The following is a 20,208-nucleotide window of genomic DNA, read 5'->3' on the forward strand; positions in this document are numbered from 1 at the left end:
TGTAGGAGCCTCTGGTCACTGAGTTCTAAATAACGATTAAGCTGTTGTTTCTTCTTCAGCATTATTTTCAGAAAGTATACCTGTCCTTAACGCTCCTCAGGTATAAAAGACCTATCTTCCCTACTTCTCTAAAGGATATAAAACGTTCAGTGAGGGGGGAGATGTGGGCTGCTATACATTTTCATTAAGGCTAAGCTAAGCGGCAGAAGACAAAGCCCATCTCCTCAAATTTCATCAGGGAGGAAATGGGCTTTGGGGCGGGGGGTGGGGTGGCGGGGTTCAGCAAGAACTCCAGAGGACTGGTCACCTTTTAGCCAAAGCCAAAGGAAGCAATCAGTAAGAGCTGAACTATCTCCTTCCTTTCCCTTACACATAAGCCCTGAGTTACCCAAAACCCATGCCCCCAACACAGTACACAGAAAAGATACACTATTATTAGATAACTATTTATTTGGGAGAATCAATAATCTCCACAAGGAAGGAGTTATTTCTGGATGGGAAGTCTTCCTCCCTGGGAATTCTGGAGAATTGTTTTCTGTCTAAAGAGTAGAGACCGATGTCCAGACACAGTGCCTTCAGCAGTGCTGAGAGCAGCCGTGGGTGCCTGGCCAGCTTGACGCCTGTGGGTGGGGCTTGGATGGGGCACAGGCTCCCCGTGGGACACTGGTGGGAGATGTCTGTGACATAGTTGCTGGTCCTTGAATGCCACAACTTTCTGGGGGTGTCTCTTCTTATCTCTGATCTGTCTTGTACTTGGAGGATAACTCTGGCCAGCAAAGGTAGGACTTGATATTTGATGGCAGGACTTGACATTTGTCACTTTACAGGAGGGAGCCCTGTAGTTGACAGGATGTCCCTGGACAGGTTCTGTCCGGACCTGCACTTCCGCCTTTTGCTGAGTTTTCCTCACCTGCACTGGGGGAGGACGGGGCCCTTGAGAGCAGGTGACATCAATTGCATGCTGACACCCCAGTTTCTCCTCTAGGAACTTCCCGTTGTCTGTCACGATTTTCTGAGCTTCAGTTGTCCCAGTAAAGGCAGCTTTACTTTTAACTAGGCCTCTGTTCTGCACAGTTGATATGGGGCTGCCCTTTTCCTGGGCATCTTCTTGACTTTCGTATTTTATCCCAGAATAAAGCCATTGCAAGAAGTGCATCATTCTTTTTCCGTTATGGCCTTCAGGAAGAGGCTGTCCCTTCTGTGATAGGGTCTGGGAACACTTGCTCGCACGTGTCTGCCCTAGTACCATCTCCTGAGTAGGGAAACTCTTCCTCCTAAGTTGGGATGTCCCCAAGCCTTTATCCCCTCCATCAAGCTCTTTTGCCTTGGGCTCCAGAGGGCTCACTCTCTTTGCAGTTGGTGGGAAGTTCTTATCCTGCTTAGGGGCCCAAGGTTTCTGCTGCTGCTCCATCCTGATTCCTCTGTCCTCCAAACGGACACGCAGCACCTGGGAAGCTCCCATGTCCCCACCTGAGACACCTTGGGCATGAGTCAGTGAGGCCTCGTAAGTCAAGTTATCTGAAGCAAGGGATGTGTCAGTGGGTTGGCCTTGAGCCTGGCTATGCTCCCTGTTCTCCAGTTTAAAGTTTAACTCACGGAACAGTTGTTCTTTAAGGTCTAATGATTTAGGATCTTGGCGAACTGGTAATTTGGGTGGGGGGCTTCCAGTGGTCAGGGTAGTTTCTGCTTTATTCTCATTCACATTTATCATTTGGGCGCTCCCTGGCTTGCTAGTTGTCACCATGTCACTAGTTTTTAATTGAAGAGGATCAGGCTCCTCAGCCGCGAATACCTCCCTAGACAATCTGGGCATGGAAACAGGTTCTGACTTCTCCACCTTTTTGCCCCGTTGCATTTCTCCTTTATCACTGAAACTCACACTCTTATGCTTCGGCTCATATCTGGCCCCAGCTTGCTTTGCAAGCAGCTTTTGGGGATATCTGTTGGCTAGTTGAGTCTGTCTAGGACCTGCTTTCCCTGCGATGGAGAGTGAAACAGACAGAGGAGTCTGTCTGGCATCCTTAATTCTCTGAACATCCTCTGCCAGCCTACGGTTGACATCAGAGCGTGATTGTCTCAGGACCCTCTGTCCTCCTTTGCCCACAGGTGAGGTGGCAGGGAGAGAACGATCCAGGACAGGGGCTGAATTTGTTGTTCCCGCTTTGTCTCCATGGAGAGATTCAGAGCTTCCTCTAAAGGACTTGAAGCTCCCAGATTTGGAGTCTGCCTCAGAAATCACATTGGTTGAGGAGGGCAAGTTGGCATGAGACAAGGACTGGGATGAGGCATCTTTCAATTTAAAGATCTGTATGGATTCAAGGACCTTGCGGGGAAGGGCCCACAACATCCTCATATGAAACCTTTTAATATGGGCTTCCAGCATCTGTTGTGTATTGGAATCAACAAAAGTCAGGTCCTGGAAGGTATTCAGGGAGTAGGCCGCACCCACTGATGATGGCACACTTCTCTGTTTTGTTTGGGTGTGGGATTTCACAGAAAGAAGCAATGTTTGCTTGATAGCATGCCATGAATTATGCACAGTCCCAGGGAGCCGACCCTCATTTATTTCTCCAAACTTCTTGCTCAAATGTACTTTTAGGACATTTTGAAGTTGTCTCTGACCTAGACTCTCTGCTGACATCCTTGGATTTTTCTCTGAGAGACTCACCATCTGACTCTTTAGGTCTTTCTCAGAGTCATACACCAGATCCTTACCTGAAGAGCTCTTTGGGTCATTCAACAGGTGATCTTTTGGGCCATTCTCTAGGCTGTGTCCCAGATCCTTCCCCACACCTTCCTCTAGCTGGAACATTTCTGAGCTCCTCTCATGGAAGCCTCCAGTTTGCCTCAATCCAACATTTCCATTTTTGCTACTCTGACCCTTAAACACAGAGATCAGTGAGACTCCATTATTGCTCACCGACTCAGATGCCTCTGAAAAACCATTTGGAGGCAATATCAGTGACACAGACTCGTAGATTCTGCGGGGCAGGCCCCACCGGTGTTGGATGAGCCTCTTTCGAAGGTGATGCTCTAGTTTCTTCCGAACTTCATCACCGAGAGGAAACTCCCCAGGAAGGATGGAGATTGAAACACGGGCCTGGGGGGCCCAGTGGCGAGGAGTGTTAGGAGCTGATGGACAAAAGTCTTCCCAAGATCTTTGGACCACAGAGGGTAAACCCCACAAATTTTCCTGTTGTTTCTGCAAAATGTTCCATTCCAGCTGTTGAATTTCAGATGAGGAGAGAGACTGGGACTCATCCTGAGGTCTGTGGAAACTTACTCCACAGGTCCTGATCTGGGGTAGAGGATCAGATGGTATGACTGGGAGTGGAGACTGAGGGTCGGCCTGGGACTGGACCTGAGTGAGAGGTAGGCGCTGAGATTGAGGCAGGGTTTGAGGCAAGGGCTCAGGCTGAATCTCAGGCAAGGACAGAGGCAGGGGATCAGGAAGCACTGGTGATTCTTGGCCTGTGGAGGCATTCGAGTTTCTATTGAAAATAAAGATTGAGGAACTGTCAGCCAAGACATGAACAGCAGAGGGCAAGGACTCGCTGTGCAGAGACGGGAGACCCCAGAAGAACTGGATAGGTTTTTGCTGTAAATGGTCTTCCAGGGTCTTAGGATATGGGGGCTGCTGACGCACATGCAGCTCCTCTGATTTGTCTCTGCTGCTCCAAAAGGGAAGGCAGACTGCCGAGTCATGCTTATCAGCAGTTGACTCTAACATTTTCCACGAAGAATTTCGTTGGTAGTCTGGCCTAAGTTGTTCTGGAAGAGAATCTTTTTCATTTTCCTTTTCCTTCCACATCAGAAAATCGCTCCTCTTTTGGACTTGTCTCTCCAGGAGTGCCAGGACATCAGGGCTGAGAAATGAGAGGTTACCAGGCTCTACAAGGTTGGCTGCAGGGTCTCCCCCAAAAGAGGCCTCTGAAGAATGGAGGTCAAGAAACTCCTGATTGAAATCACATTGTGCCAACGTGGAAGGGAACGAGTCTTTGGCATGAGCTTGCCGCCAGGAGAAGTCTGCAATTGACAGGCTTGAATGCTCAGTGCCTCTGATTGTTGACACACAAGTGGATAACCCACCAGAGCTATCTGGAGATAAGTTCTCCTGTTCTGGAGTCACAGATTGAGTCACAGATAAAGTGCACTCTGGCTGTGGTGAAAGAGACATCAGAGTTGGTGGTGCATGATGACAAGCAAAAGAATCGGGGTGATTCATTGCCTGGGCCAAATCTGATAGGGGATTGGTATCTTGGGAAAGGGTGGGGTCAAGAGAGAAAACGGTATCCGGAGACAAAGTGGCCTCTCGTGGGAGAACAGGATCTGCTGTGTGAGTGTCATGTGGTAGGAGAGGGGGAAAGGCAAGGGGTTGGGGTGGGGAATAGTCCACTGGGAATTCAGAATCCAAGGAAGGAAAAGGCTCTGGTGCCAGAGAATGACCCAATGGGGAGGGTGAAAAAGAGTCAACTAAGGGGGTCATTGGGCTAGGGGAGAGAACGGAGGGGGGCAGTGGGGAAGGCTCAAGAAGAGAGGCTGGTGTTAGGTCTCTTGGAGGGACTGTTGAGAAGGCAGGGGACAGAGTAAATGACGACTCAGTCACAGGAGCTGTGGAAGCCAACGGGGACACAGAGGAAGCAGAATCTTCCAGGGCCCCTGGGAGTAGCAGCCGATTGATCTCAGCAGTTGCATTATTACACGCCTCACAGAAGGGGTCTGGACATAAGAGCTGACGAATGCGGGTGTTGTCATCGTGCTGGCCCAGGAGGCTGCAGGAGACAGGAAGTACAAAGATGCAACCAGGAACAGAATAAGGAAAGGGGGACCTGCTGGCCTGGCAGGGGTGGGGTCATTTGAAGCCTGCGGCCCCTTCACATTGCTCCACATCCATGAGTTCACAACATGCTCAACAGCCCTCACCTCAAGGCCTTCATCACATACTCATTCCTGTGCTACCCCCTGCCATGACTACAGCAGGTTGCACTGAATCCCTGGAATTGCATAGAACATGCTAAGGAGGGATGAGGAAAGAAGGGGAAAGACTAGTTAGTCACCTTTTCAGAATAGAAATCAGCTTCGTTTTCTCCTCTATTTCTGTCTGGTGACATCTCCAACCTGAGAAACCAGGAGAGTGGGTTATATGTAATGAAGGTAGAAGCATAGGTATAATAAAGGAGTCCCCTTACGGGAAACCCTTGGGGTCTTAGACTCTGAAAGACCCAAGAATTAGTAGATGAGGTCAAATGGTCAATGATATTAACATGTGTATGTTGCTTCTTGTAAAGTACTTTCACATGCATTTTATCTCATGTGATGCTCAAAACCACCATGTGAAGCCCAGAGATCAGTGTTGCCTTAGAGAGGGATCTGATCATCCAGGAAGTCAAAGGACTTTTACAAAGTCAGGACACAGAAGTTCTGACTCTTGACATCTCACATGGCCACCTGTTGGGAAACACCCATTCCCCAGGTCCATCACTGGTTCATGCCCAGCGATGAGCAGAGCAGGGGATCTGAGCAGTGTCTCAGGCTCTGACTGCCCTCCCACAAGCCTCTCCTCTGAGAACTCTGGTTTCTGAGAGAAACTGTATCTAGCAGTTGACATCCTCAGAGATCAGGGACCTTGGATGTCATGGAAAAGGCAGGAAGGGTCACCCTTGGAGAGTTCAGCTGGGATAGGCAGAACCTTACCTTTCGGTGTTCCACCTTTCCTTCTCCTCTTGGCTCTGCCCTGACGCTGAGAACAAAAAGAAAAGAATGAAGGGCTGGGGCTCATTTCTCTCACTCCTCTCTAGGAAACTCAGATATTCATTATCCATGAATAATATGACTCTATTTTAATTAATAGAACTTTATGTTCCTTCCTTTTATCAATTTTAAAGGCTTAAAATGCTTTCGATTTTTTTCTTCTTTGACAAACTCAAAGAAGGACTTTTGTCTATGAGATCCACACTTGATATTCCCAGTCAGAAGTCATCTGCTCAAGGAGGGCATAGCATCTGAGGCCAACAGTCACGTCCATGTCCCTCAGATGGGACCCTGTATCCTGGAGCTCAGGCTCCAGCCTCTGCTCAGAGGTTCAGCATTGCTGCTCTGATCAGCCCAGCACAAAGGAAGGCTTTGTCGAGTGATGCCTGACATGAGAATGTACTCATGATCAAGCAATGGGGAACTCTGTTCTCCTGCAGAGATCCCACACTCTCTAAATAACCCAACCTAGGGCCACAAAATTGCTGTTTGGGATTTTATCCTGGAGTCCTCCAAACACTCAGATGGGACATGGGCTTCAACTGGAAGCCTTAGTCCTCCCTGAACCCCTAGCCCTGCCTGGCTTCTTTCCCTAGGAGGATGATGTTCTATCCTCTCCTTGAACTTCCCACCTTAGGTGTCTCTCTGAGCCAACCAATCTCATTTTAAAATGTGGGAATAGAAATGGAAACAACAACAAAGAATCTCTGTTGGGGGCTCACCCAGGGCTGCTTACCTTTCGGATGTCTTTGGTTTTACTGAAGGTAGGTGAAAATGGCAAGCTCACCAGGTACCACAGCAACAGAAGAAGCAACACCAACTCGCACAGGACGATGAGGTTTCGGTAAATATCCAAGGATGTTGAGTCACAGCTCAGACATGGGTCGATAACGCTGTTCAAAAATGAGAGAACATTCCATTCTCTGAATCCCATTTCTGAACCGCAAGACTGCCTGAACACACTGAGCACTGAGAGTGCGAATGCAGTCCCAGGCCTGCATCACAGAGCACTGAAGAGTCACAGAGGGTTTCTGAGTGTGGGGGAGGGGACAACATGGAGAGGGTGTGTCCACAGCCCCTCCCCCACCCACCAACCAGCAGACCCTTCCGCCCCTGCTGGGCCTTCCAGGTCCCTCTGCCCTACCCTGCCATCCTATTTTCCAACTCCATCCTTTCATGGTTTCATATATTTACAGTAATGAAATTTTCTGCTTGTGCCATCTGTAACCCAGATACTACCTGGGTCCCCTTTACTGTTTGATAGAAACTTGACTTGGGTCTCACCAACTCCACTGCCTTAAGTGTCTGAAATACTGTCTGGAATTTTTGCTTGTACCCACACATTTATACTCAGGATCATATACGTCCTTAAATCCATCTTTCCTATAGAATCTTTTCACTACACAAACCCAGTTATAAAGAACTTAAAAGTTCTTTTATCCTGTTTTCTAAATGTTGAATAGGGAATTTTGCTTTGTGTTGCAGTCAGCCATTACCATCTTCAGTCAGAGGGGCTGACTCAAATAATTAAAATGAATAATTCATTATTCAACATTCACAAAACTAAAGTTACTATAAAATAAATGTAAATAATTAAACTTAAACGAGATCTTGAGGATAAGTCCGTAGCACTTATTTTTCTGAAGTCAGTGAAACTTAAACTGCATAAAGACTTTTAGGACATGCGACACAGACACACACACACACACACACACACACACACACACCCTTTGACAAACCAATCTGGTATTTTCAAATCTACGAATAAAGTGTTTTCTCATTTTATTCCAATCTTCCATCTTTCGTTTTGACCCTACTTCTTCTTATGCTACCTAAAATACAGACAGGCCCTGCACTCTACATCAATTTTCTAACATGTGCACAAATCCCTGACCTCGTCAGTTTGGGCTGCCATAACAAGACACCATAGACTGGGTGCTTAAACAACAAACACTTATTTCTCATAGTTCTGGAGGCTGGGAAGTCCGAAATGAAGGCAACAGCAGGTTCTGTGTCTGGTGAGACCTACTTCCTGGTTCGTAAACAGCTGTCTTCTCCCAGCAACCCTGCAGAAAAAGTGGGTGAGAGAGCTCTGTGAGGTCTCTTCTATAAGAGCACTAATTCCATTCATGAAGGCTCCACCGTTAGGACCTAATCACCTCCCAAAGGCCCCATCTCCTAATACTATGATATCATATTGGGCTTAGGGTTTCAACATATGAGTTTGGTGGGACACAAATATTCTGTCCATAACACTACCCAAAGGCTGTGCTAAGTCCTCTGGTGGCAGGGTGGGACCTAGGAATGTCAAAGCCTTAGAGAACAATCAAGTCTTGAGCAGCCTTACCTGATTATCCTTGTGGGCCCTGTAAATCTTTTCTTAAGTGTGCCTTGCCACAAAGGTTGAGAAGCTCTGCTCTATATAATCATCCCCATAAATGTTTGAAAATCAACTACCTGTCGTGCTTTTTTTCAGGCTCCTCTTGTCAGGTTTAAATAATCCCAGTATTTCCCTCCCCTCTTCCTACATCTTCCTTTCTAAACTCTTTACCTTCATGATAGCTGTTCTCTGAACTGTCTCCTAATTTCTCATGTCTTTCTTAAACTGTGATGCCCTCTATTTGACACCCATGGCCTAGCACAGTTACTCGATCTCCTGTGAAAGGGTTAGACAGCCTTCAAACCCACAGAGTCTTCTTTCAATTATGCAGGAACAGGTAAGCTACGCTGAGGATAAAATCTGCCAAGAGGCACCACTTCCTCCTGACCTTGATATGCAGCCTCAGCCAAGTTTTCATTTAATAAATATTTACTGCTGGGAACTAGGAGACACAAGTACCTGTAAGTCACAGCCTCTGTCCTTAAGGACCTCATGGTGCAGTTTTCGGGGAAAGCCCTACACAGGTCAAGAGTTACATAACGGCACAGGAGAGGTCCCCCATGGCATTTGTGAATTGGCAGGTGATCTCTGGAATAGATCAGAGAAGGGACAGATGCTATGGGTGATAACTGCTCAGACATTTTATGCTCCTTAGGAAGGTATCCCTGCATGCCTCTCCAATTTTCTGATACAAATTAACGATTCTTGGAGAAGATGGTTAAAGAAGAGCTTTTCTCTTTTAAAAGGGCACATGTTGGCTAGATATCCTTACATACATGTGTGTGCCTTGCGTGTAAAACTTACAAGAAGTTTCATTAAAAAGGCTTTTCCCAAAATGTTAATAAGATTCCTTTTCAGAACGTGGTAGAGCTCCTTCAAAATTTAAAGAAACAAAGGACTAAATGTACGGCACTTTTTTTCCTTTTTTTTTTTTTGCTTTTTGTACCAACCACAAATAAACTCCATTGGTATTTAGTAGGAGAAGTTCACAGCACTTATCCTTCCTAGACTAACATCAATTATAAATTTATTTGTCTAATTTGTAAAACATTTTGCTTTCAGCGATCTCAGTGGATTTTCACAAACATCCTGTGATGTAAACAGTACAGGTATTATTGTGCCCATTTTATCAGTGAATAAAACTGAAGCTCAGAGACGGGAAGAAACTTCCTTAGATCGTTCAGCAAGTAAGTAATAGAGCCCTGACTACTAAATTCCCCACATTCTCAATGCTACTATTTTAAACAATATAAATAAGTGACTTCTTAAAAAGTATGCCCTGGTACTAAAATTAAAGTGGTTATGTGATTGAGAATATTCACTTTATCCATTAAATGATGCCAAATTTGGGAAGTAAAGAAAAGCTATTTTTGGCATCCTATCACCTCTTAGGTACCTTTTCCTTATCATTCTTAGCACCAGTATCTTGATGAGTTTTCTCCATTGCCCTCTTAAAACCTACTTTCAAGAACTCTATTACATATGACTCTCAGTAAGGTATAAATGAATAATAAAAGTTTAAAATGTCATCCCTCCCAGGAACACATTTCACACATTTTACATATGTCTAACCCCAAAGCCTTGTAATAAAGCTCTCACCTGAGCATGTCAGGCAGCCATCCTGAGGTGGCAGTGGTGGCTTTCAGTAGAATGAGATCTTCTCCTCTCCCCCCAATGACATCTTCCCAGTTGACCTTCGTCACCACACAGAAGTCTGGTCCCAGATTTCAGCGTGCACATGGTTAGATTATCCCCAAGGAAGAGTATTTTCCAACAGCTCTACTAGAATAGTACGCTGCCTATTGGAGGAGACTCAGTAGGGATAAGTCGTTTGTCTAGGATTGTCACATGTCCTCAGTGCTCTCGCTCACATCCTGGCCACGGTCCCAAGGATGAGCCACGTAGAGGGAGCTTTTTTTAGGTTACCAAAAAGCCTGAAGAACAACAGATTCTAGAGCAGAATCCTTTAAAACTGCACTTAACACTGCCGCTTTAAGATGTTCTTCATTCATACACACACCACACTTTCAACTGAACTCTACCATGTAGTATTTCTAGTAGAAATATCAAGAAAATAAGGCATTGCCTCTGCCCTCAGGCAGGTCATAGTTCAGTAAGGCCTGCAAACAACTATAATAAAGTGATACGAACTATAAAAGAAGTAGGAATAAGAACACAATGAAAATACAGATAAAGGAGCAATTAATTCTTCCGCCAGGAGGGAGACGAGAGAGACGCAGGGCAACTTTCAGACGTGGTGCCCACTGAGATGGGCCTTGTGAGGTCACCCCTCCTCCTCTCCATCCTTGCCCTGGCCCTCTTCCTGTTCTTCACCCCCTTCCTCCTCATCCTCCTTTGCTTCTTTCTTTAGACTTTAATTTTTAGAGCAGTTTAAGGTTCACAGCAAAACTGAGCAGAAAACACAGAGCTCCCATATGCCATCTGACCCCCCAACACCCCTCCACACACACACACAACCTCTCCCACTATCAACATCCAGCACCAGGACTTCCCTGGTGGCTCAGTGGTTATGCCTGCCAATGCAGGGGACATGGGTTTGATCCCTGGTCCAGGAAGACCCTACATGCCATGGAGCAGCTAAGCCTGTGCACCACAACTACTGAGGCAGTGCTCTAGAGCCTGTGAGCCACAACTACTGAGCCCACAAGCCACAACTACTGAAGCCCACATACCTAGAACCCATGCTCTGCAACAAGAGAAGCCACTGCAATGAGAAGCCCATGCACCGCAATGAAGGGTAGCCCCCACTCACTGCAACTAGAGAAAGCCTGCGCGCATCAAAGACGACCCAACACGGAGGGAAGGGGAGGGGAGGGGAGGGGAGAGGAAGGGAGGGAGGGAGAAAATAAAAAAAAAAAAATCCAGCACCAGAGTGGGACATTTGTTACAATCATACCTACATTGACACAGCATTATCACCCAGAGCCCATAGTTTACATGAGTTTAGACAAGTGTATAGTGGCATGTATCTACCATTGTAGTATCATACAGAGCAGTTTCACTGCCCTGAAAATCCTCTGTGCTCTGCCTCTTCACCGCATCCTCCACCCTAACCCCTGGCAACCACCAATCATTTTTACTGTCTCCTGTGTTTTGCCTTTTCCAGAATGTCATATAGTTGAAGTCATACAGTGTATATGTTGTAGCCTTTTCAGATTGGCTTCTTTCACTTAGTAATATGCATTTAAGTTTCCTGCATGTATTTTCATGGCTTAATAGCTCATTTTTTTCAGTGCTGAATGAATACTATTCAGTTGTCTGGATGTACCACAGTTTATTTACCCATTCACCTTAGACATCTTGTTGCTTCCCAGTTTTGGCACTTATGAATAAAGCTCCTATAAACTTTTTAAAAAAAAAAACACGTTGTTGAGGCATAATTCACATACCACATAATTCACCCATTAAAAGTGTACAGTTAAATGACTTTTAGTATATTCACAATGTTGTACATCCATCACTACGATCAATTTGAGAACATTTTCATCACTCTAGCCTTCACCCTTCAATCTCATCACTCTCCCCAGCCCTAGGTTACCACTAATCTACTTTCTCTATAGATTTGTCAATTCCAGACATTCATATAAATGGAATTATACAATATGTGGCCTTTCATATCTGGCTTCTTTCACTGAGCATAATGTTTTCAAGGTCAGTCCATGTTGTAACAGGTATCAGTACTTCACTTCTTTTCATGGCAAGTAATATTTCATTTTATGGATATACCACATTTTGTTTATACACTGATCAGTTGTTGAACATTTGGTTTGTTTCCACTTTCAGCTATTATGAATAAAGCTGCTATGAACATCTGTGTACACATTTTGGTGCAGACATATGTTTTCATTTCTTGCTTATTCATTTTTGCGATAACTTAAAGTCACACTTTGTCTAAGTTTGTTGTTTTCTGAGATTTTGGTAATATAACCATACCAGACTCCCTATGAAATGAAAGCTTTGGAGTCTAAATGCAGTTTTTGTCAAATGTCTGGGTGCATCAATTTGCCCTCCTGCCAACACTCTCAAAATTAGCCCTTGAGTCAGCAGGAATTATGGTGATGCATAATGCTTAACATTTAAAAGTAATGAACACCTTATGTTCTCAAGTTCCTATTCTTAGAAAATCAGAAGAGGGTGTGGGAAGAGAAAGTGCAATCCAGCCCAAGTGAACATGAGCAAACCTATAACATGTATAAAAGTGCATGTCTGGTCACACTAAAGCATTGGGCATGTGCCTGAGGATGAGAGTAGCAAAAAAAATGAGGCTGAAAAAGAAGGGGACTCAACTGCGAATGACTTTGAATGACAGTTTAAGAAGCCTGAACTCTGGACCAAGGCAGTGGGAAGCTAAGGTTTTCATAACCAGAAGAATGGCATTCCCAGATCTCTGTTTTGGGAAGATGACTGGCAAGGTGACTGAGAGTTAGGGGAAAACATGCAAATTATATCACATAGGACTTTTTCTCTTGCAGATGATAGAAAACCTAATGAATTCTAGCTTGAGCAAAAATTTTAATTTATTGGCTTCTATTTCTCTACAACACAGGAGCAGATTCAGCTTCTGACTTGCTACCTCTTGGTTCTGCTTTCTTGGTGTTGACTCACTCTCAAGCCACTTCTCTTATAGTTCCAAGATGGCATCCAGCCAGGAAAAACAGAATTGTTGTCCCAGTTTCTCAACCAAAGTCCCAACATTCAAGTGACTGGGACCAGCTCAGGTCATAAGAACACCCATGAAATAATTACTAGGAACCAGAGAATACTACTGGCCTAGTCTAGGTCAGTGCTACTCAAAGTGTGGTCCGTGGGCCAATGCCTGTTTCCACATTTTTGTTACCATCTGCAACAAGATAAGTATAGACAATGGACTATTACTCAGCCATAAAAAGAAACGAAGTTGAGTTATTTGTAGTGAGGTGGATGGACCCAGAGTCTGTCATACGGAGTGAAGTAAGTCAGAAAGAGAAAAACAAATACCATATGCTAACACATATATATGGAATCTAAACAAACAAACAAAAATGGTTCTGAAGAACCTAGGGGCAGGACAGGAATAAAGACACAGAGAATGGACTTGAGGACACGGGGAGGGGGAAGGGTAAGCTGGGACGAAGTGAGAGAGTGGCATGGACCAAATGTAAAATAGATAGCTAGTGGGAAGCAGCTGCATAGCACAGGGAGATCAGCTCGGTGCTTTGTGTCCACCTAGAGGGTTGGGATAGGGAGGGTGGGAGGGAGACGCACGAGGGAGGAGATATGGGGATATATGTATATGTATAGCTGATTCACTTTGTTATACAGCAGAAACTAACACACCATTGTAAAGCAATTATACTCCAATAAAGATGTTAAAAAAAAAAAGGTAAGTATAGAAAATGAGGATGGTTAGAAACTTGTTCTGCAATTTGAGAGAGTAATTAAATTTAATAATAAAAACTGAGGCTTATATTTTGTATGTCATAGTTCATCTGTCATTTTTCCAGTGATTCATTTTTACCAGATTTTATACAAGTACCAGTCCACAGTGGATGGGGGTGTGGGAGATGAAGCAAACTGGTCCTTCACCACAGATAGTCTGAGAAACCGTGGTCTCATATACATGGTCCACTGTGAAGCTTGCGGGTGAATCAACATTCTGGAAGCACACAGGGAGACTTTGGGGAGCTCTTTCCCCCTCGCCATGAAAGAAGGCAAAAATAAATGTCCACTATAATCGGGATCTTGGTTGGAGAGAGGAAGCACATTCCCAGACTTACTTTAGCTCTCTTATTTTCTCATGCTTTTTTCCACGTTGACCTGCCCTCTTCAAAGTCCCTAGTAAGAACTTACTCTGCATAAGCTTTGGATATGGCCAGTTTAATAGGCTACACATTACATGGGCATTCACCTACCTTGCCCATTAGAACTTTTATTACTAGAATCAAAGCATTTGAATGGCTCTCTTAAGCCATTAAGAGAAAAACAACTTCGAGCTAGACTAACAGAAGGTAATTACTAAGCTGAGCCAAATTCCTCTGCCATGCTCTTGGCACTGAGGTACGGAAACTCTACAGCCCTATACGAAGTCTGAAGGAAAAAAATGTTTTATACAAATTTCAGGGGTCTGAGTTTCTCATTAAAAATACATTTTAGAAAGTTGTTTTAAGTTAACTTGCTAGGGCAGTTATAGGGCAAGGAAACGGGTGTAGCAATTTGTCAAATTGCAGCTTTCATCTCTCTTTTAAAATAATATGGAAACAATAAAAACACAATTAAAACTAAAATTAAAAAAGCATAATCTGAAAGAGTGTTTTGATTTTTTTCTAATGAAAGCTCTGCAATTAATGTTTTGCTGGAGAGCAACCTGTGTTTTTAATCTCACAAAGGGCTAATAAATGCTCAGAATTTGAGATGTCTGCTAAAACTCAGAGCTGGAAGTGACCTTGGAGAACCTTCTAGTCTGGCTTTCTCATTTTACAAATTGGAAACTGAGGCCAGAGCAGGTTTATTTATTTTTTCCTTAATCCTTTCTTTCGTGTGTGTGCGTGTGCGTGTTTTCTCTTGGTGTCTGCACATAATTTAGTCACTCAATATAGGACTTTCTTCTTTCCAGTATGAAGACAAGGACTCAACAAACACCAAATTTTATGCAGTACTACCTCGAAATCTGCAATTTTTGCCTAAGTGAACTTCACAAACCATTGAGAGAGTAATGCTTTTTTGTGAAAACCAAATGGAAATACAGCATGTGCCTTCATGCCTTCTGCAATAAAATAAGCTGAATGCAACTTCAATATTCCTTGGTGACCCCAGCTTAGTCTAATAAACAGCTGTGATACTGCAGAGGAGCAGGTGTAGGTGGTCTGGGACATGGACACAAATGTGCATTGTCTCCAGCAGTGCCCCACAAACCTGCTATCATTTTAAAAATCCATCACCTGTATTTTAGGAGCTTCCCTCTTTTTCATAAAAACACAATTGTTGGTCAAATATACATACGCAGTGCAAAACTGACCTATGACAGAACTGCCTTTAGCAGGTCACAGGGCTACCCTAAAGAGTTAATGTAGTTTGGATCACTTGTATCCCCTCAGGGGATGAGGGAACGACAGGAAGGAAATGGAATATAACAAATAATATAAGATTTGGTGGGTACTTAATATGTTCCCCAAACTTTCATTCATTTCATTTCTTAACTGTCTTGTGAGAGAAGAAATATTTCTCTCACTTCACAGATAACAAGACTGAGCCCCAGAAAGATTAAATAACTTGCCCAAGGCCATAAGAGCTAAAAAGTGAAAAAGTAAGGATTTGAACCAAGCTTGCTTTTGTCCCAGACGTGCTTCTTCAATCCACACAATACTGTCTCAGAGAGTAGAGTCACTGGGTCTTGACCACTGACTTCATTTTAACAGGCCAGGAGCTATATTTTGCTGTATAACAAACCACCCCAAAAATGAGTGGCTTAAAACAATGAACATTTTATTTGCTCATAATTCTGCAGTCTGGGTTGGGCTTGGCTGGGTGATCCTTCTGTTGATCTTACTGATGGCTACTCACGTGGATTCATCCAGCTGGCAGGTCAGCAGGGGCCTGGGCTTGACTGAGATACTGGGATGGCCAGGCTTGTCTCTCAGGGCCTCTCCCTCCTATGTGGCTTTTCTGACAGCCTGTCCACATAGCTCTAGCAGGCTAACAGAATTCTTATAAAGCAGATCATGGCTCTGAACAGAACAAAAGGAGAACTTCTCAAGGCTTAGAACAAGAACTAATAGAGCATCACTCTGCCACTTCCAGTTAATTAAAATAAGTCACACTCCCAACTCAGGTTCTAAGAAAGAGGACTACACAGAGGCAAATACTGGGAGATCACGGGGGGCCAACAATGTAACAGTGGTCGCTATACTCTTCTTGAACTGTGGCACAATCAACTGTAAAAGTTGCTGTTTCTTCTATACCTTCCCTTTTTCTTATGTCCAGTTTTTCACTCTTTTCCTGTTTGTTTCTCCACTTTCTCCTACCATTTCTTAGCTTTTCTGCATTGTAACTGGCCTTCCCTAGGCAGCCACAAATAAAGGATGCCTCTCCTTCAGAGCAGTGAACTGACCAATCGCATCTTGTCAACCCTATTCTTCAGGTCATCAGTCTTTGCAGCTGAAGTGTTCTACTGACAGAGGTTTCTTTGTCTAGGTTGTTGTTTCATTTTGCTTTGCTTTATAAACTGGGTTCAAAGCTGGAAGTCTAATTTAAAGGAAATAGGACATTACTGCCTCAAGAAGCAACTTAAGTGAGTACATTTAAAAGCTTCACCCTTATAAATAAAATTTAGAATCTATGATACTCCTCTTCAGTTTTACCTGCAAGAAGGCAAGATGTCCAGTTCAATGGCCAAGGCAACAAATCAATGCTTATCATGTTTTACATGCTTTAAATTCCTTTAGCAGTCATTCACCAGGGCAGAGAAGGAAGAGAGGCCTGTAGGAATCAGATAATTTCCAGCATTACAATTCTAGTTCACAGCAGGTTGCTTCTTACACACAGCTAAAATGAGATCAGATTAAATTTCCATTGGATCATTCAACCTGTCTGATCACTGCTTTCTGCTGTCAGGAGAGTTTCAAGAGTACTAAGAATTAGGGCCAGGAGAACTTGCTGTACAGATACCACAAGCATGAAGAGGGCAAAGGAAGTAAGAGAAAAAAATTGTAAACACCCAAGGTGAAAATTCTTGCAGAAGGGGATCATGGGTTTCCATTGGAAATACTGAGGAATTAAAATGAAAGTTAAAATAAAAGTTGAAATGTCAATTACCCTTCAAGTGTTTCCAAATCCGTTCACTGACAATGTTTATCATTGTGTCTTTTATTCTGCTCCCTGAGGCCAGTCACTGGATCCTTGATTGTTGGATTACGTCTCCACCAGACATTTAGGTGCCAACATGAAAGGGGATTACAGTTAACTTGGCTATGAATTGCTCAAGTGAAGGTGGCAACTGAGATAAAATGTCTTTGTTACTATTTTAGACTAATTCATTGACTCTAATCTGCGTTCTGTCGTCACAAACATCAAAAGTTGATGGAAAATGGGTGTAAATTCATACATAAATGAATAATACACAAACTCATTACAACCCTCATAATGATATACAAAAGTCCAATAAATATTCCAAGAAGTCCAATAAATATTATATGAAAATTTGGAGAATCTGACTAGATTCTGATGTTCTCAGGAAGAAAAAATTGATAAGTTTATCAAAGAAATTTTTGAATGAAGTATATGAATGGGTCTAGCCACACTAGATATTTAAATACAGCATAAAGCTGAGCTGAAAGGAGTGGTGCCCACCAGCACCAGTGTCCATATGGTGGGGAGAGCTCCAAGGGTGGCTGCCGCCAGTTGACTCTGTCCCCAGGGTGAGCTGCAGTCGTCACCATCCCTCACCCCATGCCTCTCTGGGAAACTCTCCAAGACCAGTAAGCATTTTTTTGTGAGAAGTCTCTTTTAAAACTGCTTTTGCTATATCCCATAAATTTTGGCATCAATATGTCTCATGGTCTCTGCCTGAAGGACAGGGCCTGGATCTGATCCCATCTCTTCATCACAACCTCCACTTCTCCCCCTGGACCAGCCTTCACCACCCTCAGCCTCAAGTCACCTGTCATGGTCTCCCACACGAGCGCCACGCTTTTTACCCTTTTGCTCACATGTTAGCTTCTGCCCTTTTATATGGAAAATAAACTCTCTATGGTGAAAAAAAAATAAGGCTATGATAATTAAAATAAGACACTAGAGAAAGAAGAAAAAATATAAAGATATAGAACACACACTAGACAGTCCAGAATTGATTTTTTTCCATACAAGAATTTGATAGAAAACAAAAGTGACATCACCAGAAAGGAAGAACTATTCATTAACTTGTGCAGGAATAACTGGGTAGGAATTTAAGGAAAATAAAATTAATTTAGACCCATCTTTCATAGTGTATGACAAAATAAATCCCAGATATATTAAAAAGTTAAATATTTTTAAAACATCCTTTTCCAAATGCCCACTCAAACAAGGTATTAGATCTGTGAATTTAAAACCAAGGATGACTTCCTAAGCTTAAAATCTTTTAAGAAATCATAAGACAGGGCTTCCCTGGTGGCGCAGTGGTTGAGAGTCCGCCTGCCGATGCAGGGGACAAGGGTTCGTGCCCCGGTCCGGGAAGATCCCACGTGCCGCGGAGCGGCTGGGCCCGTGAGCCATGGCCGCTGAGCCTGCGCGTCCGGAGCCTGTGCTCCGCAACGGGAGAGGCCACAACAGTGAGAGGCCCGCGTACCACAAAAAAAAAAAAAAAAAAAAAAAATTTTGTTTATCTTTGGCTGCGTTGGGTCTCCATTGCTGAGTGTGGGCTTTTCTCTAGTTTCGGCGAGTGGGGGCTACTCTTCATTGTGGTACACGGGCTTCTCATTGTGGTGGCTTCTCTTGTTGCAGAGCACAGGCTCTAGGCGTGCAGGCTTCAGTAGTTGCAGCACGTGGGCTTCAGTAGTTGTGGCTCACAGGCTCTAGAGCGCAGGCTCAGTAGTTGTGCTGCAGGGGCTTAGCTGCTCTGCGGCATGTGGGATTATCCTGTACCAGGGCTTGAATCCGTGTGCCCTGCATTGGCAGGCAGATTTTTAACCACTGTGCCACAAGGGAAGTCCCCACATTTATTATTTGTTGATGAATTTTTTTTCTATATGTGGCCTTTGTTCAGGGCAACAGAATTAATATTCCTAAAACCCCGTTTCCTTATGACATTTCCTTGCAGGAGTATAGCAATTCTCTGTTGTTTACCATTCTCTAATGTCAGTCATTTCAGTACAACCTTCACATACTCACCATATCCATAGGCCATCTCTACCCAATATTTATTTAATAATTTTCGTTAAATCAACTCTGTTTTACTTAAATACATTTACCTTTGTTCCAACCAATAATTTCTATGAAATCAGAAGTTTTATGTAAATGAGATTTAAATGTATAATACAAATTTAAAAACACAAATATGTCTACCATTGAAAATTACCTATGCTGACTGTGATGATTAATTTTAATGTCAACTTGGCTAGGGTATGGTGTCCCACTGTTTGCCAAACATCAGTCAATGTTACAGTTATAGTGGTTTTTTAAGATGTGATTACCATTTAAATCAGAAGACTCTGAGTAAAGCTGATGGCTTTCCATAATGTGTGTGGGCCACATCCAATCAGTTGAAAGGCTTGAGATAAAAGACTGAGGTCCTCCAAATAAGAAGGAATTCGGCCTCCAGACTGCCTTCAGATTCAAGACTTCAACATCAACTCCTGCCGGAATTTCTAGTCTGCTGGCCTGCACTGCAGTTTTTGAACTTGCCAGCTTCCACAATCACATGAGCTAATTCTTTAAAATAAATCCTCACCCCATCTGTCTGTCTCTGTGTGTGTGTGTGTGTGTGTGTGTGTGTGTGTGTATACACTCGTACACTCTATCCTATTGGTTCTATTTCTCTGGAGAACCTTGGCCATCCTTTGGGAACACTGACTTTACAAATCACATTCAAGAGTCTTGGCCTGTATGCCAATGTCCACCTAAATCTGGCTTCTCCTTCCTGTTCCAAATTCATTTCATGTGACTTTCCACTGCACACTCTGCTTTACTCCATCTGGTCACCTCACACCTTTGTTTGCGCTCTGTACTCTGCTGAGAATGCTTTGGTCTGGCAGGCCTCCCCAGTTACTACCTTCAAGGCCTGGATCAATTACCACATGGGGAGCTAAGGAAGAAATCAGATTCTCACATTCTGACATATATAAAACCAACTTTGGAAAATACGTTTCCATCTCATATGCCAATTCTGACTAAGTGGTGGTAGCTTCTTGGAACATGTTAAGGAGGATTCTGAGGCTCTCTGAAAGAACACAGCGATCTGTTAGTGATATCTAACAGCAGAAGTGTGAGAAGGGGTCAGACTGGTAATAAACTTATTTGCTCTCTGGCGTGATTATTAAGCAAACTAACCAGAAGTATTTTCCTGAGCCCTTTCCAATGCCTACTCAAACAAGATATCAGATCTA

General features: G+C 43.7%; 1 protein-coding gene across 1 annotated transcript in view; it reads right to left on the reverse strand.

The window, feature by feature from the left end:
• Nucleotides 1-471: 471 nt before the first annotated feature.
• LOC115863900 (spermatogenesis-associated protein 31D4-like) overlaps nt 472-20,208 on the reverse strand; it is a 201,975-nt gene continuing 182,238 nt past the window's right edge. Inside the window, exons 5-8 of the mRNA XM_060300808.1 lie at nt 6,488-6,644; nt 5,695-5,740; nt 5,058-5,118; nt 472-4,772 (exon numbers count right to left, since the gene is read on the reverse strand). Of these exons, the coding sequence (XP_060156791.1) occupies nt 485-4,772; nt 5,058-5,118; nt 5,695-5,740; nt 6,488-6,644 (4,552 nt within the window). The 3' untranslated portion in view covers nt 472-484. The remainder of the gene's footprint in view (nt 4,773-5,057; nt 5,119-5,694; nt 5,741-6,487; nt 6,645-20,208) is intronic.

The sequence above is a fragment of the Globicephala melas genome, chromosome 6 (assembly GCF_963455315.2).
Source record: "Globicephala melas chromosome 6, mGloMel1.2, whole genome shotgun sequence".
Lineage (NCBI taxonomy): Eukaryota > Metazoa > Chordata > Mammalia > Artiodactyla > Delphinidae > Globicephala > Globicephala melas.